This window comes from Podarcis erhardii, assembly GCF_964252035.2.
Source record: "Podarcis erhardii genome assembly, chromosome: 15".
Taxonomy (NCBI): Eukaryota; Metazoa; Chordata; class Lepidosauria; order Squamata; family Lacertidae; genus Podarcis; species Podarcis erhardii.
Window position 1 is genome coordinate 27,188,006 of NC_138505.1, and position 23,107 is coordinate 27,211,112.

Sequence of the window (23,107 nt, forward strand, 5' to 3'; positions counted from 1 at the left end):
TAAGAGAATGAGACAAATTCATGGAGGAGAGGGCTGTCGATGGCCACTAGCCTTGATGGCTATGTTCAGGATCCTTGTGGGTGCATGGTTACCCATTACCACCACTGCTTAAAAACTCTGCTCCTCCTGTTCTGTTTCAGGCAGATATATTTTCTGGTGCGATCTTCATCAAGGAAGCCATGGGGCTGAATATTTACGTGGCCATCATTATCCTGCTCACCATTACAGCCCTTTATACCATCACAGGTGAGTCTTTGGGTTCAGAGGGTCTCCCTGCTTCCCTGTCCATTAAAGATAATAAGCTGCTGAAGTTGCAAATCCCATCCCGGGTGGGATTTGTGTCTGTGTGTGTGCTTTGGGAGCTGCACGGCCAGGGAAAAAACAATGCTATCCAGGGTTGTAAAGACTGCAGAGAGAATAATTGGGTGCACTCTTCCCACCTCAGATCAAATCTATGCTGCCAGGTGCCATAAGAAAGCGGCAGAGATAGCGCAGGATAGTATGCACCCAGGAAATGATCTCTTTCAGCTTCTGCCTTCTGGAAGAAGGTATAGGGTTATAAAGGCCAGGACTAGCCACCTGAGAAACAGTTTCTACGCAAATGCAATTCTGGTTCTAAACGCAGCATAAGAATATAGTATAGTGTATTTTAAGGAATGCGGGTGGTGCTGTGGGTAAAACCTCAGCGCCTAGGACTTGCCGATCGTATGGTTGGCAGTTCGAATCCCCGCGGCGGGGTGCGCTCCCGTCGTTCGGTCCCAGCGCCTGCCAACCTAGCAGTTCGAAAGCACCCCCGGGTGCAAGTAGATAAATAGGGACCGCTTACTAGCGGGAAGGTAAACGGTGTTCCGTGTGCTGCGCTGGCTCGCCAGATGCAGCTTGTCACGCTGGCCACGTGACCCGGAAGTGTCTGCGGACAGCGCTGGCTCCCGGCCTATAGCGTGAGATGAGCGCACAACCCTAGAGTCTGGCAAGACTGGCCCGTACGGGCAGGGGTACCTTTACCTTTTTTATAGTGTATTTTAAAATGGGGTTTTAGAGTTTTTAGGGGTTTTTGAATGTTTTATGTAGTTTTGATGTAGTTTTATGTAATTTTGTGGTAGTTTGATGTAGTTTTGATGTAGTTTTATTTAGTTTTTCCAATTTCATTGTTCTACATGGGACAATGACAATAAAGATATCGTATATCATATATCGTATATCGTAGGGAGAGAGAAAGGCTGCCTCTAGCCTTGAGTCACATGTGACCATCTCCCTGTGTGTCTTGAGCCCGAGAGAGAGAGAGAGAGAGAGAGAGAGAGGGGTGTATTCTCTTGCCAAAGCAAGATGAGAAAAGCCTTAGCTTTGGCAAATAGGTAAAGGCAGTGATGCTGGGGAAGGGTTCCTCTCCTTCAAAGGAATCAGGAGGTGTTCTCCTCTTCACACTGCCCTGTTGCTCTTTCTACCCTTTTGGCTCTCAGGAGGACTTGCGGCCGTCATCTACACGGACACATTGCAAACTTTAATCATGCTGGTGGGCTCCATTATCCTGACTGTCTTTGGTAAGCAGACAACACAAAGGAGAGGCTGAATGTGTCACTGAAAAGTCTACTCAGTATTGATCCAGAGTAGATTCCGGTGTATAGTTAGCAGACTAAAAACTTAAACACGTCACAGGATTCCCCCAAAATAGACCAGAGGCAATTATATTTCATCCAGCAGAGCTTTACTGCTACTGAAGGCAAATGAGCATAACTGGTCACAAATCCAATACATTCAGGATTTGCACTGTCCATAAGAAATCCAGTTGCAGCAGACTTAACTTAAACTTGCAATAGCTTATAATAAGTCTAAACCTTAACACTATATACAGAACACCACACCCAGAAGGGAAAGAGATAGAAAGAGAAATTGAAACCCAGGCTTATTCTGGCCTCTTATTATATAGTCAGCATGACCTTGAGAGAAGAGATAAAAGAACCAGTTTAAACCAGCTGTGCTCAGCTTCTCTGAAGGAATAACCCAAACATCATGAAGCTTCTTTCACATAGAGGAGCTTCCCAAACCCTCTTGAATTAAGTAGAATAGGAAAGATCTCTACACATCAGATCAATACCTTCTGTACTAAGAAATGCAAACTGTCAGAAGCATCACCTGCCGGAGCCCCCATTATTGTGCCGTGTGCGCTCGTGAGCAGTTAAACAAACCCCTCATCAGATGCTACAAGAAATTCCTGGTGACACAGCCTGGCTGTAACTCAGATGAGTGCCCTGCCTTAAATGAAAGGAGACCATTCGGTACTCGCTTGTAAAAGGGTTTTCTCACGCATATGGGAGCTGATGGCAGGAATGGGCGCTCAAACCCCACCTAGTGGTCACAGGCAAAATTGCACACAAAACAAAGCCCTTGTACTGTAAAGCCTCTGAATTCAGTTTGGAATTCAGTTTTCATTATGACAAGCAGAAGAAGCTGTGCCGGATTAAACCCTGGGGAGGCCCCTAGGCAGTCAAAATCTCAGGGACACCACCCCACAACTCAAATTATCTCCTTATAGGTTTCTGATTTTACCAGTCAACAATTTTAATACACCAATTTCATTACACAATATTATTTTGATCAATTGTCGCGGGGCCCCTAAAAGGCATGGGGCCCAAAGGTCGGTGCCTACTCTGCCTGTTGGTAATCTGGCACTGCGAAAGGGGACAGGACCAACAACACAAAGGTAACCCATTAAGAAGTAAGAGACTCTCTGCAGCTAGACAAACAGACATGCTCAGAAAAAGGTATATAGGCAGCATCAAAAATAAGCCATGTATACCATCAGCCCGTATATGCCTGGGAAATCCCTTTTACAGGTGAGTTCCAAACAATCTTTCCCCCAGGCATATGGAGCTGGTGGCAACACCAGGGCTTACCAAAGCTCACTGATCTACGAAAGGTGGGCTCTGAAAAACTAAACAGGTGAACACAAATAAAATCAGCCTGGAAACAAAGTAGGAAAGAAGTAGAGACCCTGAGAGAGTAACAGAAGGCACGACTTTCAGTACAGGCAAAGCACAGAAACTGAATTCCAAAGGAGGCAGGGGCTTGACAGGTGATTGATTTTGCTTGCAGTTTTGCCTGTGACCACTAGGTGGAGGCTGAACATCCATTCTTGCCATCAGTTCTATATGCCGGCTGGGGAGGGAATGCAGGTTACTTATCTGTGAACCTGAGAGAGTTCATCCCTCCGCCCCTCAGCTTCCCTGTGACAATCAATTCAACAAGTGAAAGTTCAAGTGGAGATTTATCATCAAGCGCATACAGCACACAAACACCGCAGTCATCATGAGGACTGGCAATTTCCTTTTCTCAGTGGCAACTGAGAATCTCTCAATGCCAGGTCCACTATTTCTTACCCCCTGGAAATCAGCTGCGAATGTCTGGGGGGAGGGAGACCACATGCACTGTTAAAGAAGCCCAGCCTCCCCTGAACTGGGATGTAGTTGTCTCTGTGCCTGCCTGGCACACGTGTGTGTGAGTGAACTGGCACCTTACAAGGACTGTCAACTTTCCCCAGCATTTGAAGAAGTCGGAGGATATGAGGAATTTGTGCACAAGTACATGAATGCGATCCCGCAGGTTGCAAATTCCAGTATCCCCGAAAAATGCTACACACCCCGTCCAGATTCGTTCCAGATATTCCGGGATCCCATCAACGGTGATTTGCCATGGCCGGGACTCATCTTTGGCCTGAGCATCCTGGGCCTCTGGTACTGGTGCACAGATCAGGTATGGTGGAGATGAGTCTTGGGTCCTCAGGTCCACTCTGAAGGGGAGGGGTGATGGTGGCACCTAGCTCCTGCTCAGATTCTGTCTGCGGAGGATATTTCTGCAGCAATGTGTGGTCAGCACTTCCCTCCTGCACTTCCCAGAGAAGAGGGAGACAGTATAGATTTAGAACAGCGGTTTGCAGAAGGTCACAGTTCAGAGGCTGCAGAGGGGAGAAGCTGGGAAATATTGGGAGAGGAGCAGGAAGAAGACGCAGCAGGGAAGAGACAGCTGACAGACTCAGTGTCTTTAGAAAGCATTCCAGATCCCCCATCTCCCAGGACCTGGCGGGCATTGAAAGGAAGAGAACAGAAAGCTCAGGGGCAGAAAACACAGATCAGCCAACATAGGGATGACGTAGAGTAGGAGAGACAGAGGGGGTGGGACTTTACTCAGAGCAACACCATTATCCAAGGGAGACGGCATTTCTACGTCTCTCTCTGTGAATATTGAATAAAAGACACTGGTAAGAGCTTCTTGTCTTTCCGTTACTGGCGGACTGCCGTGAGGGAGGGGGATCGGATTCCCTGAAGCATGACATATGTAGCGCTTTGTTTTCCATAGGCTGAGTACTGAGACATTTGATTTCAGATGCGGAAATGCTAACTAGTAGTGAACAGAACTCTTAGGCAGTGGTATAACGTAACGAGGGGGTGCCAGAGGGGCCTTGGCCCTGGGCACGAATTTTTGAGGGGGCATGAAGTAGGCGCCCCCACACAGGTGCACATAGCGCAGCCCGGCCCTCCTCTCCCGGTGTCAGAGGCACCAATGTTTGCAAAGAGGAGCACACTAAAGGGTGTGTTTAAAATATTCACGTCTAAGTTGCTTCCAAAGTTTGCTACTTCCCTTAGCATAGAACGAAACAATGTGTTTGGTAAGTACGGTCCACTTGGTGGAAAAGAACAAAGTGTTTAGTAGCCCTTTCTCCCAAGGTGAGGGGGTGTGACCTAGCTAAGCCTAGCAGGACAGCTTATTCTATGGTCTTAACCCCTTCATGCATTAATTAGAGTTAAGCATGTTGGTTATATGAGCCTGGATATATCCCGCAGGCTGAACTGGGACCTTCTGCAAAGCAGATGCTCTACCTCTGAGCAGAAGCCCTCCTCTGAAGTAAAAACTCACCACACAAGCAACCGATAAGCCCACGCCACCCCAAGGAGCCTGCTCTGAAGTCAAGACTAGCCTGATCGGCTGCTCACTTTCCTCTCCATTCCTCTCCGGTAGGTCATTGTCCAGCGATGCCTCTCAGGCAAGAACATGTCCCATGTCAAGGCTGGCTGCATCATGTGTGGTTACCTGAAGCTGATGCCCATGTTCCTGATTGTCATGCCAGGCATGATCAGTCGAATTTTGTACACAGGTGAGATGAGACCTCCAGCCTCGTCCTCCCGTCTCCATCCGTGGCAGAGTCCATTCAGAGCGTGGCTCTTCCATCCATCCCCTCAAAGGGTGGTACCCACTAGGAATCCTGTTCATCTCTAGGATGGTGCACTCAGGATATCTCAGCCAACCCCCCCCCTCCCCAAGTAAGGTGCCCCTCTTTTTCTCTTTCCTGCAGATACGGTGGCTTGTGTAGTTCCTGAGACGTGTTTTGCGGCATGTGGGACGCCAGTTGGCTGTTCAAACATCGCCTACCCAAGGATGGTGGTCAAGCTGATGCCAAACGGTGAGATGTTTCACTTGTGCTCTGGCTGTTAGGAGGGGGCTGGGAAGTGGTGGACTGGAGGAAAAAACCCAACAAGGCAGCAAAGCACAGGTGCAGCGTGGGTAATGATGCCTGCATTGTTTTGTAAGAATTCATCTGCATGGCTTTGGCTGCTGGGGGTTGCGTTTCCACAGAGACAGGGCAAACAAGACTGTCAGGGCAAGAGTGGAGAAGGTGAGGGTGATTTAGGAAAGGTGGGGGCAAGCACTGCCCACCTTCATGACTAAGCTAGAACAATGAGTGTCCCAGCCAATAAAGCAGCTCGTGAAGTGCTGTGCTGAGTGCTAGGAGAGTCAATCAGAACCCTGGGAAGGCAAGAGCCAGAAGAGATCAGAGAGGTGCTTTGGGAGCAGCATATAACTGGAAAGCACCGCACTCCTTGGCTCCGCCCTCCATCCGCTAACCTCTCCAGTTACCTGTGGAAGTAGTGGCTGCAGAACATGCCACCCAGGAGCTGGCAGTCCAGGGGTGCTAAGCAGTGGCATGATTTCTGTGCCCCCTTGGGCGGGAGGGGATACTGCTTCTCCAACCCCTAGGTATGCCTTTGCCGCTTACCCGGGGGCAGAGCTTGGGGTCTCAAACTTCAGCGGTGTTCTGTGTGATGCCCAATTTGGCTCCCACTGCCTCTCATGCTCTGTTCTAAAACACAGTTGTGGCGCCCCCTACAGTGCCCCCGAGGCTCTGTGCCCAGTGCTAGTGGAGTAGGGGCACAGGGGCAGTTGCCCTGGCACAACATTGTTAGGGGGCAAAAAAAATTGACACCCAGTCCTGCCTCGATACAGCTGCGTGCTTCCACCACTGAAAAGAGCTTCTCCACGCAAACCAGGAAGTGACTTCTCCAGACAAAGAAACGACTCTTCTTTTCTTATCTCTGCGGCTGCAATCGCCTGGATGATGCAGACGCCATCCATTTCCTTCCCTCCAACGCGGCCCAGGGTCCTGGCAACCCATGTTATGCCACTGCCCAATGCGACTGGTCGTGCTCCTTTAAAGCCACCTCTGACTTGCCCCCCTGCTTCTCTCCCTCTTGTGTTTCAGGATTGCGAGGCCTGATGCTGTCTGTCATGCTGGCGTCTCTGATGAGCTCCCTCACCTCTATCTTCAACAGTGCCAGCACGCTCTTCACCATGGACATCTACACTAAAATACGTCCGGGAGCGAAAGAGCAGGAGCTCATGATAGTGGGCAGGTGATGATGACAAGTAGGAATGACTGTTATGTGCTCACACCTCTTTGCAAATTGAAACTTTGCCTGGGACCTGTGAGACCACCAAGGGGAACCTCACCCAGCCTTCCACCTGACCTGGAGGTTTTGAACTTCAACTCCCATGAGCCCCCTTTTCATACGACCATGCTAGCCGGGGCTGGTGGGAGCCATAGTCTGAAACAGCTGCAAGGTGCACCAAATTGGGGAAGGTTGGCCTCATATGATGGACAGCCCAGGCCCCAGCCTCATTACCCAGATAGATAGTGAGGAACGGCTAAGGGAGCTGGGCATGTTTAGCCTGGAGAAGAGGAGGTTAAGGGGTGATATGATAGCCATGTTCAAATATATAAAAGGATGTCACATAGAGGAGGGAGAAAGGTTATTTTCTGTTGCTCCAGAGAAGCGGACACAGAGCAATGGTTCCAAAGAAGAAGATTCCACCTAAACATTAGGAAGAACTTCCTGACAGTAAGAGCTGTTCGACAGTGGAATTTGCTGCCAAGGAGTGTGGTGGAGTCTCCTTCTTTGGAGGACTTTAAGCAGAGGCTTGACAACCATATGTCAGGAGTGCTCTGATGGTGTTTCCTGCTTAGCAGGGGGTTGGACTCGATGGCCCTTGTGGTCTCTTCCAACTCTATGATTCTATGAGATAGTGTTCATTGGGGCTGGCTCTCAAGAAAAGTGGTGCCTGCGGCTGCAGCCTTAGTCTGGTTCCTGCCCTCTATTTGAAGACTCATGACCTAAGGATTTAAAGGTTTTTACAGGATGCCCAGCTTCTCTTTCCATATACATAGCATCCGATTTGATGAAGAGTTCTGGAGGACGAGTTTGCTCGCTGCTTGGTGACATTTTTGTTGACCCTCCATCCAACGCTTGGGTCAGCACCCAGGGCCAGATTCAGTGTCTAACTAACAGCAGTGAATCAGCAAGAGGTTAACCATACAGGGTGCAGTACGCAAGTAGATTTGAATCTCAAATGGCCCACCTTCTCCCAAGGATCTGTCCAACAGCTGCTTGGCAGCAGAACAGACTTCATCGGCAGGTTTTTAAACAGGGACTGGATGGCTGTCTGCCAGGGATTCTTGGTCCCTTCCAACTCTACAGTTCTAGGATTCTGTGTCAAAGAGGCAGAAGTGGTCCAGGCACTCTTCTGTTCATTAACATATTCCAGGAGTGACAATACGACAAATTGTTTGTTTGTTTATTTCATTTGCGTCCCACCTTTTTCTCCAAGGATCTCAGGGTGGCATACATGGTTCTCCCCATCCTCATTTAATCCTCACAATAAGTCATACACAGTGAGCTTCATGGTTAAGCAGGGATTCAAACCCTGGTCTCTCCCAGGTCCTAGTCTGGCACTCTAACCACTATGCAGCATTGCATCTCAACCATAGATATAGAGCGCAACTCTCTCCAACTGGCCAACAAGCGTGGCTTGCTGAGTTCGGACACAGTATTTTCTCTGCACTTTCTGCTTCTGCCACTTGGTGGGGTGCATTCTTTTCTCCACACATTTACATTTTTTAAAAAAATGGTTTTGCCTTACTGTGGCTTTCGGTTTTCTCTCTCTAAAGGACCAATAGGGCAACTTAAGATTTTTCTTTGCTATGTGACACCTGTGGTGTTGAGGTGCCCCCCTGTGGACATTTGGACTTATTGCACATGTAGCACCCAGATAGGCTGAATGCTAAGTCCTTCTCTCCATCAGAGCAGCCTCAGCTGACCTGGTGCCCTCCAACTATGTTGGACTGCAACTCCCATCAGCCTCAGCATCATATGACCCTGCTGGCTCTGACTGATGGGTGTTGTAGTCCAAAACAGCTGAAAGGTATTAGGTAATAGGGAAGGTTGTGATTAGACCACTCCCTGCCTATTTAAATTAATTCCCTTTATAACAGCTTAGTTGCCACCTAGACAAAATGGAAGGAACAGATGCTAGCTGTGCCATTTAATGGATCATGCTGTTTGCTAAAATATGGGATTAGTTTTTGCATTTGAACACTCGCTTAGGGATGTGATGTGAATGAACCCAGTATTTGCTCAATGAATTAGTTGTCACTATACTGTTTTTCATGTGCAACAATAATGAATTGGTTCACAATGAACAAATAAAAACCGACAGTCAAAACTGTCAGGTGTGTCCAGGACCAGCGCTGGGGGCCAAGGTGGACAGGTGGGGCTTCAACTGACAGCAAAAGCTGTCAAAGAAGGAACCTGTCCCATTTCATTTGAGAGAGCCCCCACAGGAGTGAGCAGAGCAATGGGAAAGACATTCTGTTGGGCTTTGCTCTCAACCTGAGTCAGTTGGAAGGTGGCGGATGTGATTACAGTATCACAGAATTGTAGAGTAGGGACTCCAAGAGTCATCTAGTCCAAGTCCCTGCAATGCAGGAATTACAGCTAAAGCATTCATGACAGATGGCCATCGAACCTCTGCTTCAAAACCTCCAAAGAAGGAGACTCCACCACCTTCTGAGGGAGTCCATTCCACTGTCAAACAGCTCTCACTGTCCAAAAGTTCTTCCTAATGTTTAGCTGGAATCTCCTTTCTTGTAACTTGAATCCGTTGGTTTCCTGGAGCAGCAGGAAATAAGCTTGCTCCATATTCCATGTGACAGCCCTTCAGCTATTTGAAGGTGGCTATCCTATCACCTCTCAGTCTCTTCTTTTCCAAGCTAAACATACCTGGCTCCCTCAACCATTCCTCATAAGGCTTGGTTTCCAGGCCCTTGATCATCTCTGACACTCTGCCCTGCATGGGTTCCATCTTGTCAATCTCCTCCTTACACTGTGGCGCCTAGAACTGGACACGGTGCCGTAAGCCCACAACTTATGCAGGCGTTATATTCCAGAAATAACACCTAAAGCAAAAATCGCATATAGTCAAAATGCATTGGGTTCAGTAGTGGGTGGGATTGCCAAAGTCATTTTTCCAGGAACCCCACCCCCTAAAAAAAAAAAATTCTTTTGCCACACACGTAAAGCTTGATGCACACAAATTAAATGTGCATTAAGTTGCAGGCTTACTATACTCTTAATGGGGTCTGACCACGGCAGAACAGAGTCTCTTGATCTGGATGCTGTGCTTTTGTTGATGTCTCAGTAGGAGGGGAAGAAGTCTCTGCCTACATCTTTAGGGTTTTTGAATGCTGGCATGGTAGAGAGCTGTGATTAACATCTCCCTTCTGTTTCCAGGCTGTTCATGCTAATCTTGATTGCGGTCAGCATCGCCTGGGTCCCAATAGTGCAGTCGGCTCAAAACGGGCAGCTTTTTGACTACATTCAGTCCATCACCAGCTACTTGGGGCCCCCCATCGCAGCTGTCTTTTTCCTTGCCATTTTCTTCAAGAGGGTCAATGAACAGGTAAGCTGGGGGGGGAGGGGTAGCACTCCCAGCAGGGCCTGGGAAGAGCAACTGCTGGGCTTGACCTCAATTCTCTGAGCGCCTGGGCAACAGCAGGAGGGGTGTGCATGAGCAAAGGGCTATTGATGGCTACTAGCCGCAATAATGATGCTCTGCCTCCATGGTAAAGGTAAAGGGACCCCTGACCATTAGGTCCAGTCATGGCCGACTCTAGGGTTAAAAGTCAATCCTTTATTAGGCATAGCAAACCACACATTATCAAACAAACACCGTATACAAATTGTGCAAAATACAAATTCAGCATAACAAGGTTTGTCCAGAGAAAATCAGTTTGCATAAATAATACAATATAACACTACCACATCACCGATCAGTTAAGAACCGCTAAATCTCTTTATAATGGCCCAGTCTTTCTACATGGACAGCACTCAAAAATTCAGCCACTATTAAAGTAATTTGATCATTCCTGTCCAAGAGCAGGTCCTGAACCGTTGGTGGTATAGAATTGAGCCTGTTAAGTTGTAAGGCCTCTAATAATTGTCTTTTGGCATAAATGCCAAAATCACAAGAAAAGAAAATATACTCCAAAGTATCAGGTTCCTGTTTACTACATTTGCAGAGACGCTCTGCTTCTGGGAGAGTTAAATATCTTCCTCTTACTATCATCGAGGGAAACATATTAAATCTGGCTAATGACTCTGTGGTTACGGCGCTCATCTTGCTTTATTGGCCGAAGGAGCTGGCGTACAGCTTCCAGGTCATGTGGCCAGCATGACTAAGCTGCTTCTGGCGAACCAGAGCAGCGCACGGAAACGCTGTTTACCTTCCCGCTGGAGTGGTACCTATTTATCTACTTGCACTTTGACGTGCTTTTAAACTGCTAGGTTGGCAGGAACAGGGACTGAACAACGGGAGCTCACCCCGTCGTGGGGATTCGAACCGCCAACCTTCTGATCGGCAAGCCCTAGGCTCTGTGATTTAACCCACAGTGCCACCCACGTCCCCTGCCTCCATGGTAGGAGGTAGTAATGCCTCTGATTTCCAGTTGCTAGAAACCACGGGGGGGGGGGAGTGCTCTTGTGCTCGGATCCTGCTTACTGGCTTCCCAGAAAAGGCATCTGACTGGCTTGCATGAGAGCAGGATGCTGGTTCTTCTGAAGGTTCTTATGTGTAAATAGAGGCAGCTCCAAGTGGGGCAGGAAGTGAGGACCACCTGTTAAGAAGAGGGATGGAGCACTGTGCCTAGAAGCCATTGGGCTGAGTGCTGTTGCCCATGGTGTGAGTCAGAATAAAGGGAAGAGCAAGGCTGGATCCGAGCACCATTTGTGGAGCTGAGCTTTTTCTTCTGCTTCCTGCCAGGGGGCCTTCTGGGGCCTGATTCTGGGGCTGCTGATTGGACTGTCTCGAATGATCGCCGAGTTTGCCTATGGAACTGGCAGCTGCGCTCAGCCCAGCAACTGCCCGGATATCATCTGCAAAGTCCACTACCTCTACTTTGCCATCATCCTGTTCGTCATCTCGGTCATCATCATTTTGACTGTCTCATACCTGACCAAGCCCATTGACGACGTCCATGTAAGCCATTCTCTCCCTCTTTGCTTTGATCTTTCTCTTCACTTCTCCTCTGCCCCTTCCCACCTCCAGATGGGGCTGCAAACATGGCACGTGCGTGCATCTTTCAAAAGGAAGAACATCTGGGGGACACAGCACTATCTCAGAACCTGTTTTGAACACCAAGGCTTGGTTCTGCAGCATGCGAAGGGATGAAGGCAAATGCCTTTGTCCACACTCAGAGTGCTTCTGCCTTGACAGCTCCTGCATGCATCCACCTTGGATCAGACAGGCTGGACACACTATTTTTCTTTTAGAAATGAACCACAGATAGAAAGCCAGTGAGGGATATGGCTAGGACCAAATCTTTGCTTAGTCAGTGAAGCTCCCCAGGGAATACCTATCTCTCTCTTTCTCTCAGCCTGGCCTACCTTGCAAGGATGTTCTGAAGGTATATGAGAGAAGTGCAGGACCCAGGCAGTGGTGGAGCTTCATGCTCTGGCACCGAGGTGCGGAGAGCAGGTGGGGGCGGGGCTGGCGTGCGTCCTGGGGGGTGGCATGCTGCCTGCAGGGGCGTGGCACACGTCTTGGAGGCGTGGCACGCCTGCAGGGGCGGGGCACCCAATGCGGGCGGGTGGGAAGCCGCAATGGCACCCTATCGGGATTGCGCTGCTGGAGGCGGTGTGCTCCCCCCGCACTCCTCTTCCTCCACCAGTGGGCCCAGGCTATGGAAATGCTGAATAATTATGTCTCATATGCTCTAGTCTATCTTTGTACAGTGGTACTTCGGGTTACATACGCTTCAGGTTACAGACTTTGCTAACCCAGAAATATTACCTCGGGTTAAGAACTTTGCTTCAGGATGAGAACAGAAATTGTGCTCTGGCGGCGCAGCGGCAGCAGGAGGCCCCATTAGCTAAAGTGGTGCTTCAGGTTCAGAACAGTTTCAGGTTAAGAACGGACCTCCGGAACGAATTAAGTGCGTAACCTGAGGTACCACTGTATTGTGCTAGGTGACCCTCAGGGTCCCTTCCAATTCTACAATTATATGAGCACAGAGTAGGGCAGAACAGTTGAAGGGCATTTCTAGACTTGCTGCCCCCCAGTTTTCTGCTTCTGAGCTGTGAGCTGCCACAGCCTCTCCACTTACTTCCACCACATGGGACACCCTCCCTGCACTGGTCCCTTTCCCTCGCCCACGATGGTCTCAGCCCCTTCTCCCCGGGTTCATCTCTGTCTCTCTGTTCTGTGCCCACGGCAGCTCTATCGCCTCTGCTGGAGCCTGCGAAACAGAAAGGAGAAACGCATCGACCTGGATGCTGAGGAGATGGAGGAAGAGCTGGTCTTCGAAGAAGAAGCTTGTAAGAGCTCTCCCCTTGGTTCTTATTCCTTCCTGGCACTAAATGAGGGTCATTGGCAGGGGGGCACTAGAGAGGAAGGACCATCGTAGCTTGGTGGTGGCGAATCCACTTTGCCCATGGAAGGTGCCAGGCTCAGCCCTGGGCTGCATTTCCAGAGCAGGCTCCTTGGAAATAATGGACCTAAGTGGGTCATGCCCATTGATATCAATGGGCTTCCCCTGAAATGGACCTGCATTTGATACCACCCACAGTACATGCCATTGAATGCTTTAAAACAGGGGTAGGCAAACTAGGACCCGGATGCGGCCCAATCGCCTTCTCAGTCCGGCCCACGGACGGTCCGGGAATCAGAGTGTTTTTACATGAGTAGAATGCGACCTTTTATTTAAAATGCACCTCTGGGTTATTTGTGGGGTCTGCCTGGTGTTTTTACATGAGTAGAATGTGTGTTTTTATTTAAAATGCATCTCTGGGTTATTTGTGAGGCATAGGAATTTGTTCATTTTTTTTCCCAAAATATAGTCCGGCCCACCACATGGTCTGAGGGACGGTGGACCGGCCCACGGCTGAAAAAGGTTGCTGACCCCTGCTTTAAAACAATAAAACCAATTCAGGCCAGAACAGGCTTCTAAGCTGTTTACAAAGCATGCAAATCAGTCATGAAAATTTAACTTACTTACTTACTTACTTACTTACTTACTTACTTACTACCCACCCTTCGTCCACGGCTCTCACCCACTTGCCACTTGAGGCAAACAGAAAATGGCACCACCACCTTCTCCGCCTGAGGGAAGCTCCACAGAAAAACAGAATCTGGAGAGGAGCAGGGGGTGGCAGCGGTGACAAGCGCAGGAGACGGCGAGCACTGTCCTCCTTAAGGGCCGGGATCTACTGCCTCTCCCAGCTGTCCGCAGCCTGCCACCTGAGGCAACTGCCTAATGGGTGGGCCGGCCCTTAGGTGTCACTAAACAGTGGTACCTCGGGTTACATACACTTCAGTTTACATATGCTTCAGGTTACACACTCCGCTAACCCAGAAATAGTGCTTCAGGTTAAGAACTTTGCTTCAGGATAAGAACAGAAATTGTGCTCCGGCAGTGCGGCAGCAGCAGGAGGCCCCATTAGCTAAAGTGGTGCTTCAGGTTAAGAACAGTTTCAGGTTAAGAACAGACCTCCGGAACGAATTAAGTACTTAACCTGAGGTACCACTGTAGTACACAATAAAAGCACCCTTTAGAAAAAAACTTTCTCAGCATCTTTTACGACACTCAGACTGACCTGTATGGCAGGAGTCTGGCACTGAGACCTTCCTTGTCGTGCCCCATAGACCGAGAGCGGTAGGGGTCTGGGGGACACGGAAGTGTGTTGTCTTCTGGGCTTCTACGTTTTCAGCCTTGACCTTGACCTTTTTTTCTCTCTTGCAGTCCCGGACAAGGAGCAGGGTTGTTGCAGGAAGGCCTACAACTGGTTCTGTGGCTTGGAGACCATTGCAGCTCCCAAGCTCAGCAAAGAGGAGGAGGAAACCTTGCGGGAGAAGTTGATGGACACAACAGAGGACCCCTTCTGGAGGCGGGTGGTCAACACCAACGGCATCATCCTCCTGGCCGTGGCCATCTTCTGCCATGGCTTTTTTGCATAGACTCGTGGGGCTGGGTGTTCTCCTTCCCCCTTTCCCTTTGAAATGAAGGTCCCCCTCCGCCCCTGAGATTGCTTTGTGAAGCCATAATTTGTAAGTTCTGCCCTTACCAGGCCTGACACTTATTTTGCCAATCAAGTTGATTAATTGTTTAATCAAATGAGTTAATTGGTGAGTGGGCTGCCTCTCCTCTGAAAGGGGGGGGGAGGAGCCCCACAGCTCAGAGATAAAGAGGAAGGGGTGAGGAGAACCACATCAGCAACGCTCAGGGTCCATTTTTGGACTCTATTTTTACAAAGTGTTTTTTATATATAAAAATGCTGCTTTTCTATGTTTAAAATGTTGTGCTTTCCCATAAGTGATTACTTGTAAATAATAATGATAGTAATAAGTACAAGTCCCTAAAATAGAGGCTGAGTTTCATATTCTGTGGATCTATCTGCTTGAATCCCTTTTAGGCAGAATCTCTAAATTGCTTCCCTCCCTTGCTTTTTCCTTTCCTGTTTCTCTTTTAGCATCCCCCCCGCCCGCAAGTGGATTCCCACCCCCTTCCCATGAGATCTTTTCTCTGGTCTTGGACTGCAAGTGACTAGACTGGATTTTTATTACCACTGCGATTTGAGCAAGCTTGAAATTATTTGAAGGGTTGATACCTCCCCCTGCCAACCCCCTGAAACTTCAGTCTTTGACTTGACATGGCCTGCCGCTCTTTGTGCATTCTCAATGTATTATAAATTGTGCAAAAATAAGAATACACAACTTATTTTTTAAAAAACAGCAGCTTGCATTTTGTTTGAAAAGGGATCCCATGCTAAGGGGCAGGGCAGTTGCTTATGGTGCTGTGTGGTGTAGTGGTTACAGTGTCAGACTAGGACGTGGGAGATCTCATAGCTCAGCTGTGAAGTTCACTGGGTGGCCTTGGGGGCCAGTCACTGCCTCTCAGCCTACCCCTACCTCATGGAGTTGTTGTTGGGATTAAATAAGGAAGGGGAGAACCACGTATGCCACCTTGAACTCCTTGGAGAAAAAGGTGGGATATGAATGCAATACATATATAAGAATAAGCTGGAGTTCCCACAGGCTCCGTACGACATGCAAGAGTTGGTGTAGCATTTGTGCAACCATCTTGCATGCTAAGGGGAGAGAGATGGAGATTCCTTCATTGGTGAGATCATTTGCAGGACAGGTAGCTAAGAAGAATGAAAAAGGCAAATTGCCAGTGTGGTATATGGACCGTTCTAGACCACAGTCCTGGATTCAGCTTGTGGCTAGTATGTTCATTGTCTGGCTGTGGGCAAGTCCCCATTTCTCAGTCTGATCCCACCTCACAGGACAAAGTGCATAACCGCCCAAGGGTCTCTGTGGAGGAAGAACAGAATGCCAGCTTGAAATGGGATGCCTTCCTTAACCAAACTGCTCTGGCTTGTGACTAGGAGCCCACAGCATGCTGGATGCCTGAGGGTGGCTCAGGGAGCACCAGACTGGATTCTGCAGGACCTTGGACAGCTCCGAGCAGCCAACTTGCTCATCAGGAGCTCCACTGAAATCTTTCGATGACTCCCTGGCCCCGCCCCCTTCCTGATGAGCGATGGCCCACTGGGGGAGTGTGAGGCCCCCATTGCAAAGTGGGTGGGTTCCTTGAGGGAGTCCGGGGTGTGTTGGAGCTCACTTTGGGGGCGGGGTCCTGGCTCAGACCAAGTTGTGGTGGGGGGGCCTCTGCCACTTACCCCAATTTTCTTCCTGAACCAGCTAAGTCCTTCCCACCCCCCTCCACCCATAAAAAGATCCAGCTTCTGCTCAGGATCAGGGTCATGATTGGACTAGAGCAGGGGTAGGAAACCTAAGGCCCAGGGGCCAGATGCGGCCCAATCACCTTCTCAATCTGGCCCGCAGACGGTCCAGGAATCAGCGTGTTTTTACATGAGTAGAATATGTCCTTTTATTTAAAATGCATCTCTGGGTAATTTGTGGAGTCTGCCTGGTGTTTTTACATGAGTAGAATGCGTGCTTTTATTTAAAACGCATCTCTGGGTTATTTGTGGGGCATAGGAATGCGTTCATTTTATTTTATTTCAAAATATAGTCCAGCCCACCACATGGTCTGTGTGACGGTGGACCGGCCCACAGCTGAAAAAGCTTTGCTGACCCCTGGACTAGAGGTATCATGAGGCGTGTTCCCTCTACACACATATTCAGCCACCTGGGCCACTTGGGAGGGGTTTCACACCTCCAGGGAACACTGGAGCCTCAGCTTCACAGACCTACAGAAGAATACAAGAAGAGGCTGCTGGATCACATCAATGGGCCCACCTAGTTTAGCATCCTGTTCTCACAGCGGCCAACCAGTTGTCTGTGGGAAACAAGAAAGCAGGATTTGAACACAAGCGCAGTCTCCCCTCCTGTAACTTCTGGCAACTGGTATCTGGAAGCATTGCTTTCTCCCACTGCAGAGTCAGAGCACAGCCAGGATCAATAGTCCTTTCCTCCATGAATCTGTCTGATCCTTTTTTAAAGCCATCCAAGTTGGTGGCCAGGGACGTGAGTGGCGCTGTGGACTTGCCACAGAGCCTAGGACTTGCTGATCAGAAGGTCGGCGGTTCGAATCCCCGTGACGGGGTGAGTTCCTGTTGCTCGGTCCCTGCTCCTGCCAACCTAGCAGTTTGAAAGCATGTCAAAGTGCAAGTAGATAAATAGGTACCGCTCCGGTAGGAAGGTAAATGGCATTTCTGTGCGCTGCTCTGGTTCGCCAGAAGCAGCTTAGTCATGCTGGCCACATGACCCGGAAGCTGTATGCTGGCTCCCTCGGCCAATAAAGCGAGATGAGCACCACAACCCCAGAGTTGGTCACAACTGGACCTAACGGTCAGGGGTCCCTTTAACTTTAAGTTGGTGGCCATCATTGCCTCTTGTGGGAGCTTCACAATTTTAACTGTGCACTGCATGAAGAACGACTTTATTTTATCTGTCCTGAACCTAGACTGGGCTGTTTCTGTCATTAAAACCCCCCAAACCCCTTCTCTGAGCTGGCGGAGGTTGGAATCTTGCTCTCAGCTGGTGATTAAGTCCTGGCTACATTAATTAGAGCCGTGATCGGTGCTGACTTCAAGTGATGGAGAGAGGGGAAACAGGTGATTTGTTGATGCAGGCATCTTCTGGCGTCACCCGCAGCAGAACATCGCTCCAGACCTCCCAGCACCACGCTCCGCGACTGCGGCAAACAGGCCCCGGCTGAGTCCGGCTCATTTTTAGAAACGTCAAGGCTTAATAGCAGGGCGGAGGGGAAGTGCCAGATGGTGACAGGCTAATTGTTGGATTTGCCATATGCAGGAGACAATGCAAAGGTTCCCCTCAATATTTCCGGGTGACTAAGTTGTTTGCAGCTGAATCCTCGGCTATGTTAAGCTGAAACCCGCCAGCGATTTCTCATCGAGCTGAAACCTTTTCTCTGCCTTTGGCAAGGGGAGGATGGAGCAGGATGGGAAGCCATCGCCTAGATGTTGTTGGGTCTGTTCAGGTGATGTCAGAAGGCTGTGGTGGAGCTATAGAACCTGGAACAAAAGGGGGGCACCAGAGACACTTCTCTCTTTCTGGGGCAGCCTGGAGGTGTGGGAGTTTGAGGTGGTGAATGTGGCAAAGTTGAAGTAATAATAATAATAATTTATTATTTATACCCCGCCCATCTGACTGGGTTTCCCCAACCACTCTGGGCGGCTTCCAACAGAATATTAAAATACAATAGTCTATTAAACATTAAAAGCTTCCCTAAACAGGGCCGTGGGTGGCGCTGTGGGTTAAACCACAGAGCCTAGGACTTGCCGATCAGAAGGTTGGCGGTTCGAATCCCCACGACGGGGTGAGCTCCCGTTGCTCGGTCCCTGCTCCTGCCAACCTAGCAGTTCAAAAGTACATCAAAGTGCAAGTAGATAAATAGGTACCACTCTGGCGGGAAGGTAAATGGCGTTTCCGTGCGCTGCTCTGGTTCGCCAGAAGTGGCTTAGTCATGCTGGCCATATGACCCGGAAGCTGTATGCCAGCTCCCTCGGCCAATAAAGTAAGATGAGCGCCGCAACCCCAGAGTCGGCCACGACTGGACCTAATGGTCAGGGGTCCCTTTACCTTTAAACACGGCTGCCTTCAGGTGTCTTCTAAAAGTCTGGTAGTTGCTTTTCTCTTTGATATCTGGTGGGAGGGCGTTCCACAGGGCGGGCACCATTACCGAGAAGGCCCTCTGCCTGGTTCCCTGTAACTTGGCTTCTTCCAGCGAGGGAACTGCCAGAAGGCCTCAACACAGGACCTCAGTGTCTGGGCAGAATGATGGGGGTGGAGACGCTCCTTCAGGCATTCTGAGGCCACAAACGCTTGAGGGTGGGGAGTGCACACAGTCAGAAGCATTCAATGCTAGTCCTACTCCGAGTAGGCCTATTGAAGTTAATGTACGTGATGAACTTAGGTTCCTTCATTTCAATGGGTCTGAGTTGGATTTAGTTGACTCAATCTGACGGTGAGAGTTGTTTGACAGTGGAACGGACGCCCTCAGAAGGTGGTGGTCTCTCCTTCATTGCAAGTTTTTAAGACTAGGTGACCCTTGGGGTCCCTTTCAACTCTACAACAACAACCCAGGGAAAGAGACTAAAGTAAGCGAGAACCAGAGGTGCTTCTCCCACGAGACGAGGGGAAGTGCTGGGTTCTGAGTGGTGTTTAGAGCGGAGGGCAGGCAGGCAGACCTAACCCACAAGGCGCAGCCCAAGGAATGCTCTTGCACAAGCTCCACCGAAATGATCCTAGGGTCTTTCCAGGAGTCTTGTACAGAACATGCTAGTGAACTGTGCCTTATGTTAATGTGTGTGTGTGTGGTCATTTGGTATTTCCGCCAGCCCTGGACAGGAACTGTTGAATGCAAAGACTCTGAAGCAGCAACTGGAGGCAGAGACCACTCCTGGCCCCTTTCCAGAAGACACCCCTTGTTCCTGCCCTGGCACCATCACAGTCCTTGGAGTCTACATTGATCAAACTGAGGCATTGCTCCAGAGGCTCCTGGTTCATCATTGCCAGGAATGGTTCCATTTTTTCCCCTGTTGACAGAGCTTGGGGAATCTTCATCTTTTGTCTCTGCGGCTTGTTCCGTGAGAGCTGGGGAAGGGTGATGGCAGCCTTCCCCATCCTGATGTTGGACAACTCCCATCATCCCTGATTGTTGGCTGCCCTGGCTACTGGGGCTGCTGGGAGCTGTAGTTCAGCGGCACTTGGAGAGCCCCACGTTGAAGAAGGCCTTGGGTGGTGGCTGATTTTGAAGCTGTTTCTTCTTCGTAGGGCTATGAGAGGGAAGGGGCCAGTTGGCAGGATCAAGGACCGCATTTGTGTCTGCATTCAAAGGGTGGAAGGAAGGAAGTCAGGGCAGGCCTGAGACATTTTGCAGGCTATAGCGAAGAAGTGCTGGCAGCCATGACATGTACAACAGAACTGGCGATGGAATCATACTTCAGCACTAGTGATGGGATAGCTTCCTGCATGCTATCTGAGGCTACAGACACATTTAAAAGCTCCTGACTTTTAAGAAGTCTGGGAACTGTAGTTTAAGGCTTATGGGAATTGTAGTTTTCTGAGGGCTAAACTACAGCTCCCAGGATTCTTTGGGGGAAGCCATGTTCTTTAAGTGTACAATGTGCACATAGCCTCATTGGCCGGCTAATTTGGGATGGGGGCAGGATACGCTCTGCCCTTCAACAGAGGTGGCTGCCTGTGGGGCTGAGGAGGAACAGCCTGAGGACATCTGCTGCTGCTGCTGTCTCCCGACACCTGAGGCAACTGCCACCCTTTGCCTACTGGTGGGGCTGGTTCTGGGGGGGAGGAAAGAGGAGAGACGCCTCTCACCAAGCTCTTCTAGGTTGGAGTCTTTTTTCACAATTGCCCCACAGTACACCATATTATATCCTACAAAAAACACAGCACAATTCTCCCATGGGGCTTCCGCGTGCAATAAAATGACCTGTCTGCCCTCTGCCCCCCCCCAGCAGGGGCCTGACACTGGGAGAGCCCTGCTCAGCTGAAGACAGTCAATCCCTGGACTCTGTAGCCCCTACAGAGGGACAGAAGTCAGCCTCCCCCTGGTGAATTCCCTTCCGCAGTCCTGTCTTGCTTTCCCAGCTTGCTGGCCTAGCAGTTGCCACTGAGTGGCAACAGGACCCACACCTGAGGTTTGGGGGCAGGCCTTGTTCCTGAATCTGTCTGGCTTGCTCTGCAAAGGGTCTCACTCAGCCCACAGGGGCACACATCAGCGGAGAATCTACAAAGGGCAGCCATTTCAGTGGAGGTTGCACAGGAATTGGGCCCTGTGGGTCAGATCTCTTCATTTCCCTACTGTCCAGAATGGTGCTAAGGGCCCTGGTTTCAGAGTTTGGTCACCAGCTCTGTCTGCTCCCTCAGGGAAGAGTCTTGTGGATTAGATATCATTACGAAACTTGAGTGCATTTTGTAATTTTACAAGCTATGTGACTCCGTTGTCAGTTGGATCTCTATACATGGTCTTTCATGAATCGTGACTTTGCTGTTATTTTTATTGGTTATAGTCCAGTCATGATTTATCGCAATGGCTGGGAGTGAATATCTGCTTAATTATTATTTGCCAATATTTTGAGAGTTAATCTGATTGTGTGATGTGGTATTCCAAATGGAGCACCAAAGATCACTTGATTTGATATACGGTACACTGTATATTTTCTAGTCATGATTTTTTATCATGACTTATAGTGGTTCCTCGGGTTAAGAACTTAATTTGTTCCTCCTCGCTTGTGGAAACAACTCAGAGGTTATTAAGAAGAAAAATGATAACAACAAGAAGATTGGAAGATGGGACTTGTGAACATCAAAGCAGCAGAAATATGAGATGATTGGACCCTTATGGAGATCGAAGCATGGGTACCCCCAACAAAATTTTTTAAAAATTCAGCAAAATATTTGGATTTTATATGTATTGGTATAATTTGGATTAATTAATATGACATGATTGGATTGTTAAATGGAAAACTTAATAAAAATTATTTATAAAAAAAGAACTTAATTTGTTCTGGAGGTCCATTCTTAACCTGAAACTGTTCTTAACCTGAAGCACCATTTTAGCTAATGGGGCCACCTGCTGCTGCTGTGCCACTGCTGCGCGATTTGTTTTCATCCTGAAGCAAAGTTCGCAACCCAGAGCAACTACTTCCGGGTTAGCGGAGTCTATAACCTGAAGCATCTGTAACCCGAGGTACTATTTCTGGGTTAGTGGAGTCTGTAACCTGAAGCATCTGTAACCTGAAGCATCTGTAACCCGAGGTACCACTGTACTTGCATTGGATCAGATTCCTAAAGTGTGATCTTTGTTGTGTATTTTGCAGTTTCTGCGGCTGTAATCTGCCTTGTGTATAGCAATATGAAAAGGTGATATACAAGTTAAAAGAGAACTGAAACAAAGCTCCTCCTCTAACCCAGTCCTGATAGTGCAGCCCACGCATGATGACAAGAGGCAGGCAGGCAAGAAGCTGTTCAAACAGGAACTTTATTGTCAATTGCGTTGCTCTCCAAGGTCCCCGCCAGCCCGTTCCCTACGGCTTCCACTCAATGACTTCCACCGCAATCTGTGCCGCCCTCCTCACAGCCGGGCTGGAATCGCTCAGCCTCTTCCGGAATTCGGCCACGTGGGCCAGCAAGATCTTCCGGCCCTCCGGGGCCTCTGACAACATGGTCAGGGCCTTGATGGAGTAAAGGCGGACTTTGCTCCTCTCGTCGTGAATCAGGGGCAGCAGCGTGTCAATGGCATCCGCATTGATGGCTGCGTATTTCCCTGAGCATGACAGAAGGAAGGCCCTGTGAGATGCTAAAAGGAGAAGCCCTGCAGCAGCTGCTGGGGTGTGTGTGTGTGTGTGTGTGTGTGTGTGTGTGTGTGTGTTTAAAGGTGGCCCCTGTCTAGCCCAGCCTCCTGGGCTTCCCATGTCAGTCATCCAGGTGCCTCTTCTGGAAAGCCACAAACAGTCACAAGCACCACAGCAGCCTTCTCCCCATTTGTCCCCCTTGGCATCCTCCCTCTGAGAGTGGAGGGAAGACATACCACAGTGGGTTGCTTGTGTGAAGGCTGATGGGCTTTTCCTGTGGCCCTTGGCAGGTCACATGTCAAGACTACAACTAGCAATGCAATGTGTGAGTGGCTGGAATTGGCCAGACCTTTGGCTATGCAGGTGTTTCTTGCCATCTGTACAGTGGCGTAGCGTGGGTTGTCAGCACCCGGGGCAAGGCAAGTAATTTGCGCCCCCTAACCCGTGGATTTGCGCCCCCTAACCCGTGGATTTGCCCTAACCCCAGATGTTGCGCCCGGTGCGGCCGGCACCCCCTGCACCCCCCACGCTACGCCACTGCATCTGTACAACATGGGAATGGCCTCCACCACAGCTCGTAAGCTACAGAAGCTCTAGGCAGCCAGTGTGCTAGATGTTGCCCTGGCAGCATCTTGGATCCTGCT

The 23,107-nt window shown here is 49.5% G+C and overlaps 3 protein-coding genes across 4 annotated transcripts in view; 2 read left to right on the plus strand and 1 right to left on the minus strand.

Moving 5' to 3' along the window:
• Positions 1-15,390, plus strand: part of LOC309330863 (sodium/glucose cotransporter 1-like) — a 38,124-nt gene extending 22,734 nt beyond the window's left edge. For both annotated transcript variants that reach the window (XM_081842774.1, XM_081842775.1), the window contains 10 exons: positions 141-246; positions 1,461-1,541; positions 3,539-3,750; positions 5,014-5,149; positions 5,348-5,455; positions 6,533-6,683; positions 9,897-10,065; positions 11,425-11,640; positions 12,878-12,977; positions 14,402-15,390. In XM_081842774.1, the coding sequence (XP_081698900.1) occupies positions 141-246; positions 1,461-1,541; positions 3,539-3,750; positions 5,014-5,149; positions 5,348-5,455; positions 6,533-6,683; positions 9,897-10,065; positions 11,425-11,640; positions 12,878-12,977; positions 14,402-14,616 (1,494 nt within the window). In that variant the 3' untranslated portion in view covers positions 14,617-15,390. The remainder of the gene's footprint in view (positions 1-140; positions 247-1,460; positions 1,542-3,538; positions 3,751-5,013; positions 5,150-5,347; positions 5,456-6,532; positions 6,684-9,896; positions 10,066-11,424; positions 11,641-12,877; positions 12,978-14,401) is intronic.
• Positions 1-23,107, plus strand: part of DEPDC5 (DEP domain containing 5, GATOR1 subcomplex subunit) — a 186,270-nt gene that overhangs the window by 129,939 nt on the left and 33,224 nt on the right. The gene's annotated exons all lie outside the window — the stretch shown is intronic.
• Positions 22,135-23,107, minus strand: part of RSPH14 (radial spoke head 14 homolog) — a 60,999-nt gene continuing 60,026 nt past the window's right edge. The window contains exon 6 of the mRNA XM_081842834.1: positions 22,135-22,435. Coding sequence (XP_081698960.1) covers positions 22,197-22,435 — 239 coding nt within the window. The 3' untranslated portion in view covers positions 22,135-22,196. The remainder of the gene's footprint in view (positions 22,436-23,107) is intronic.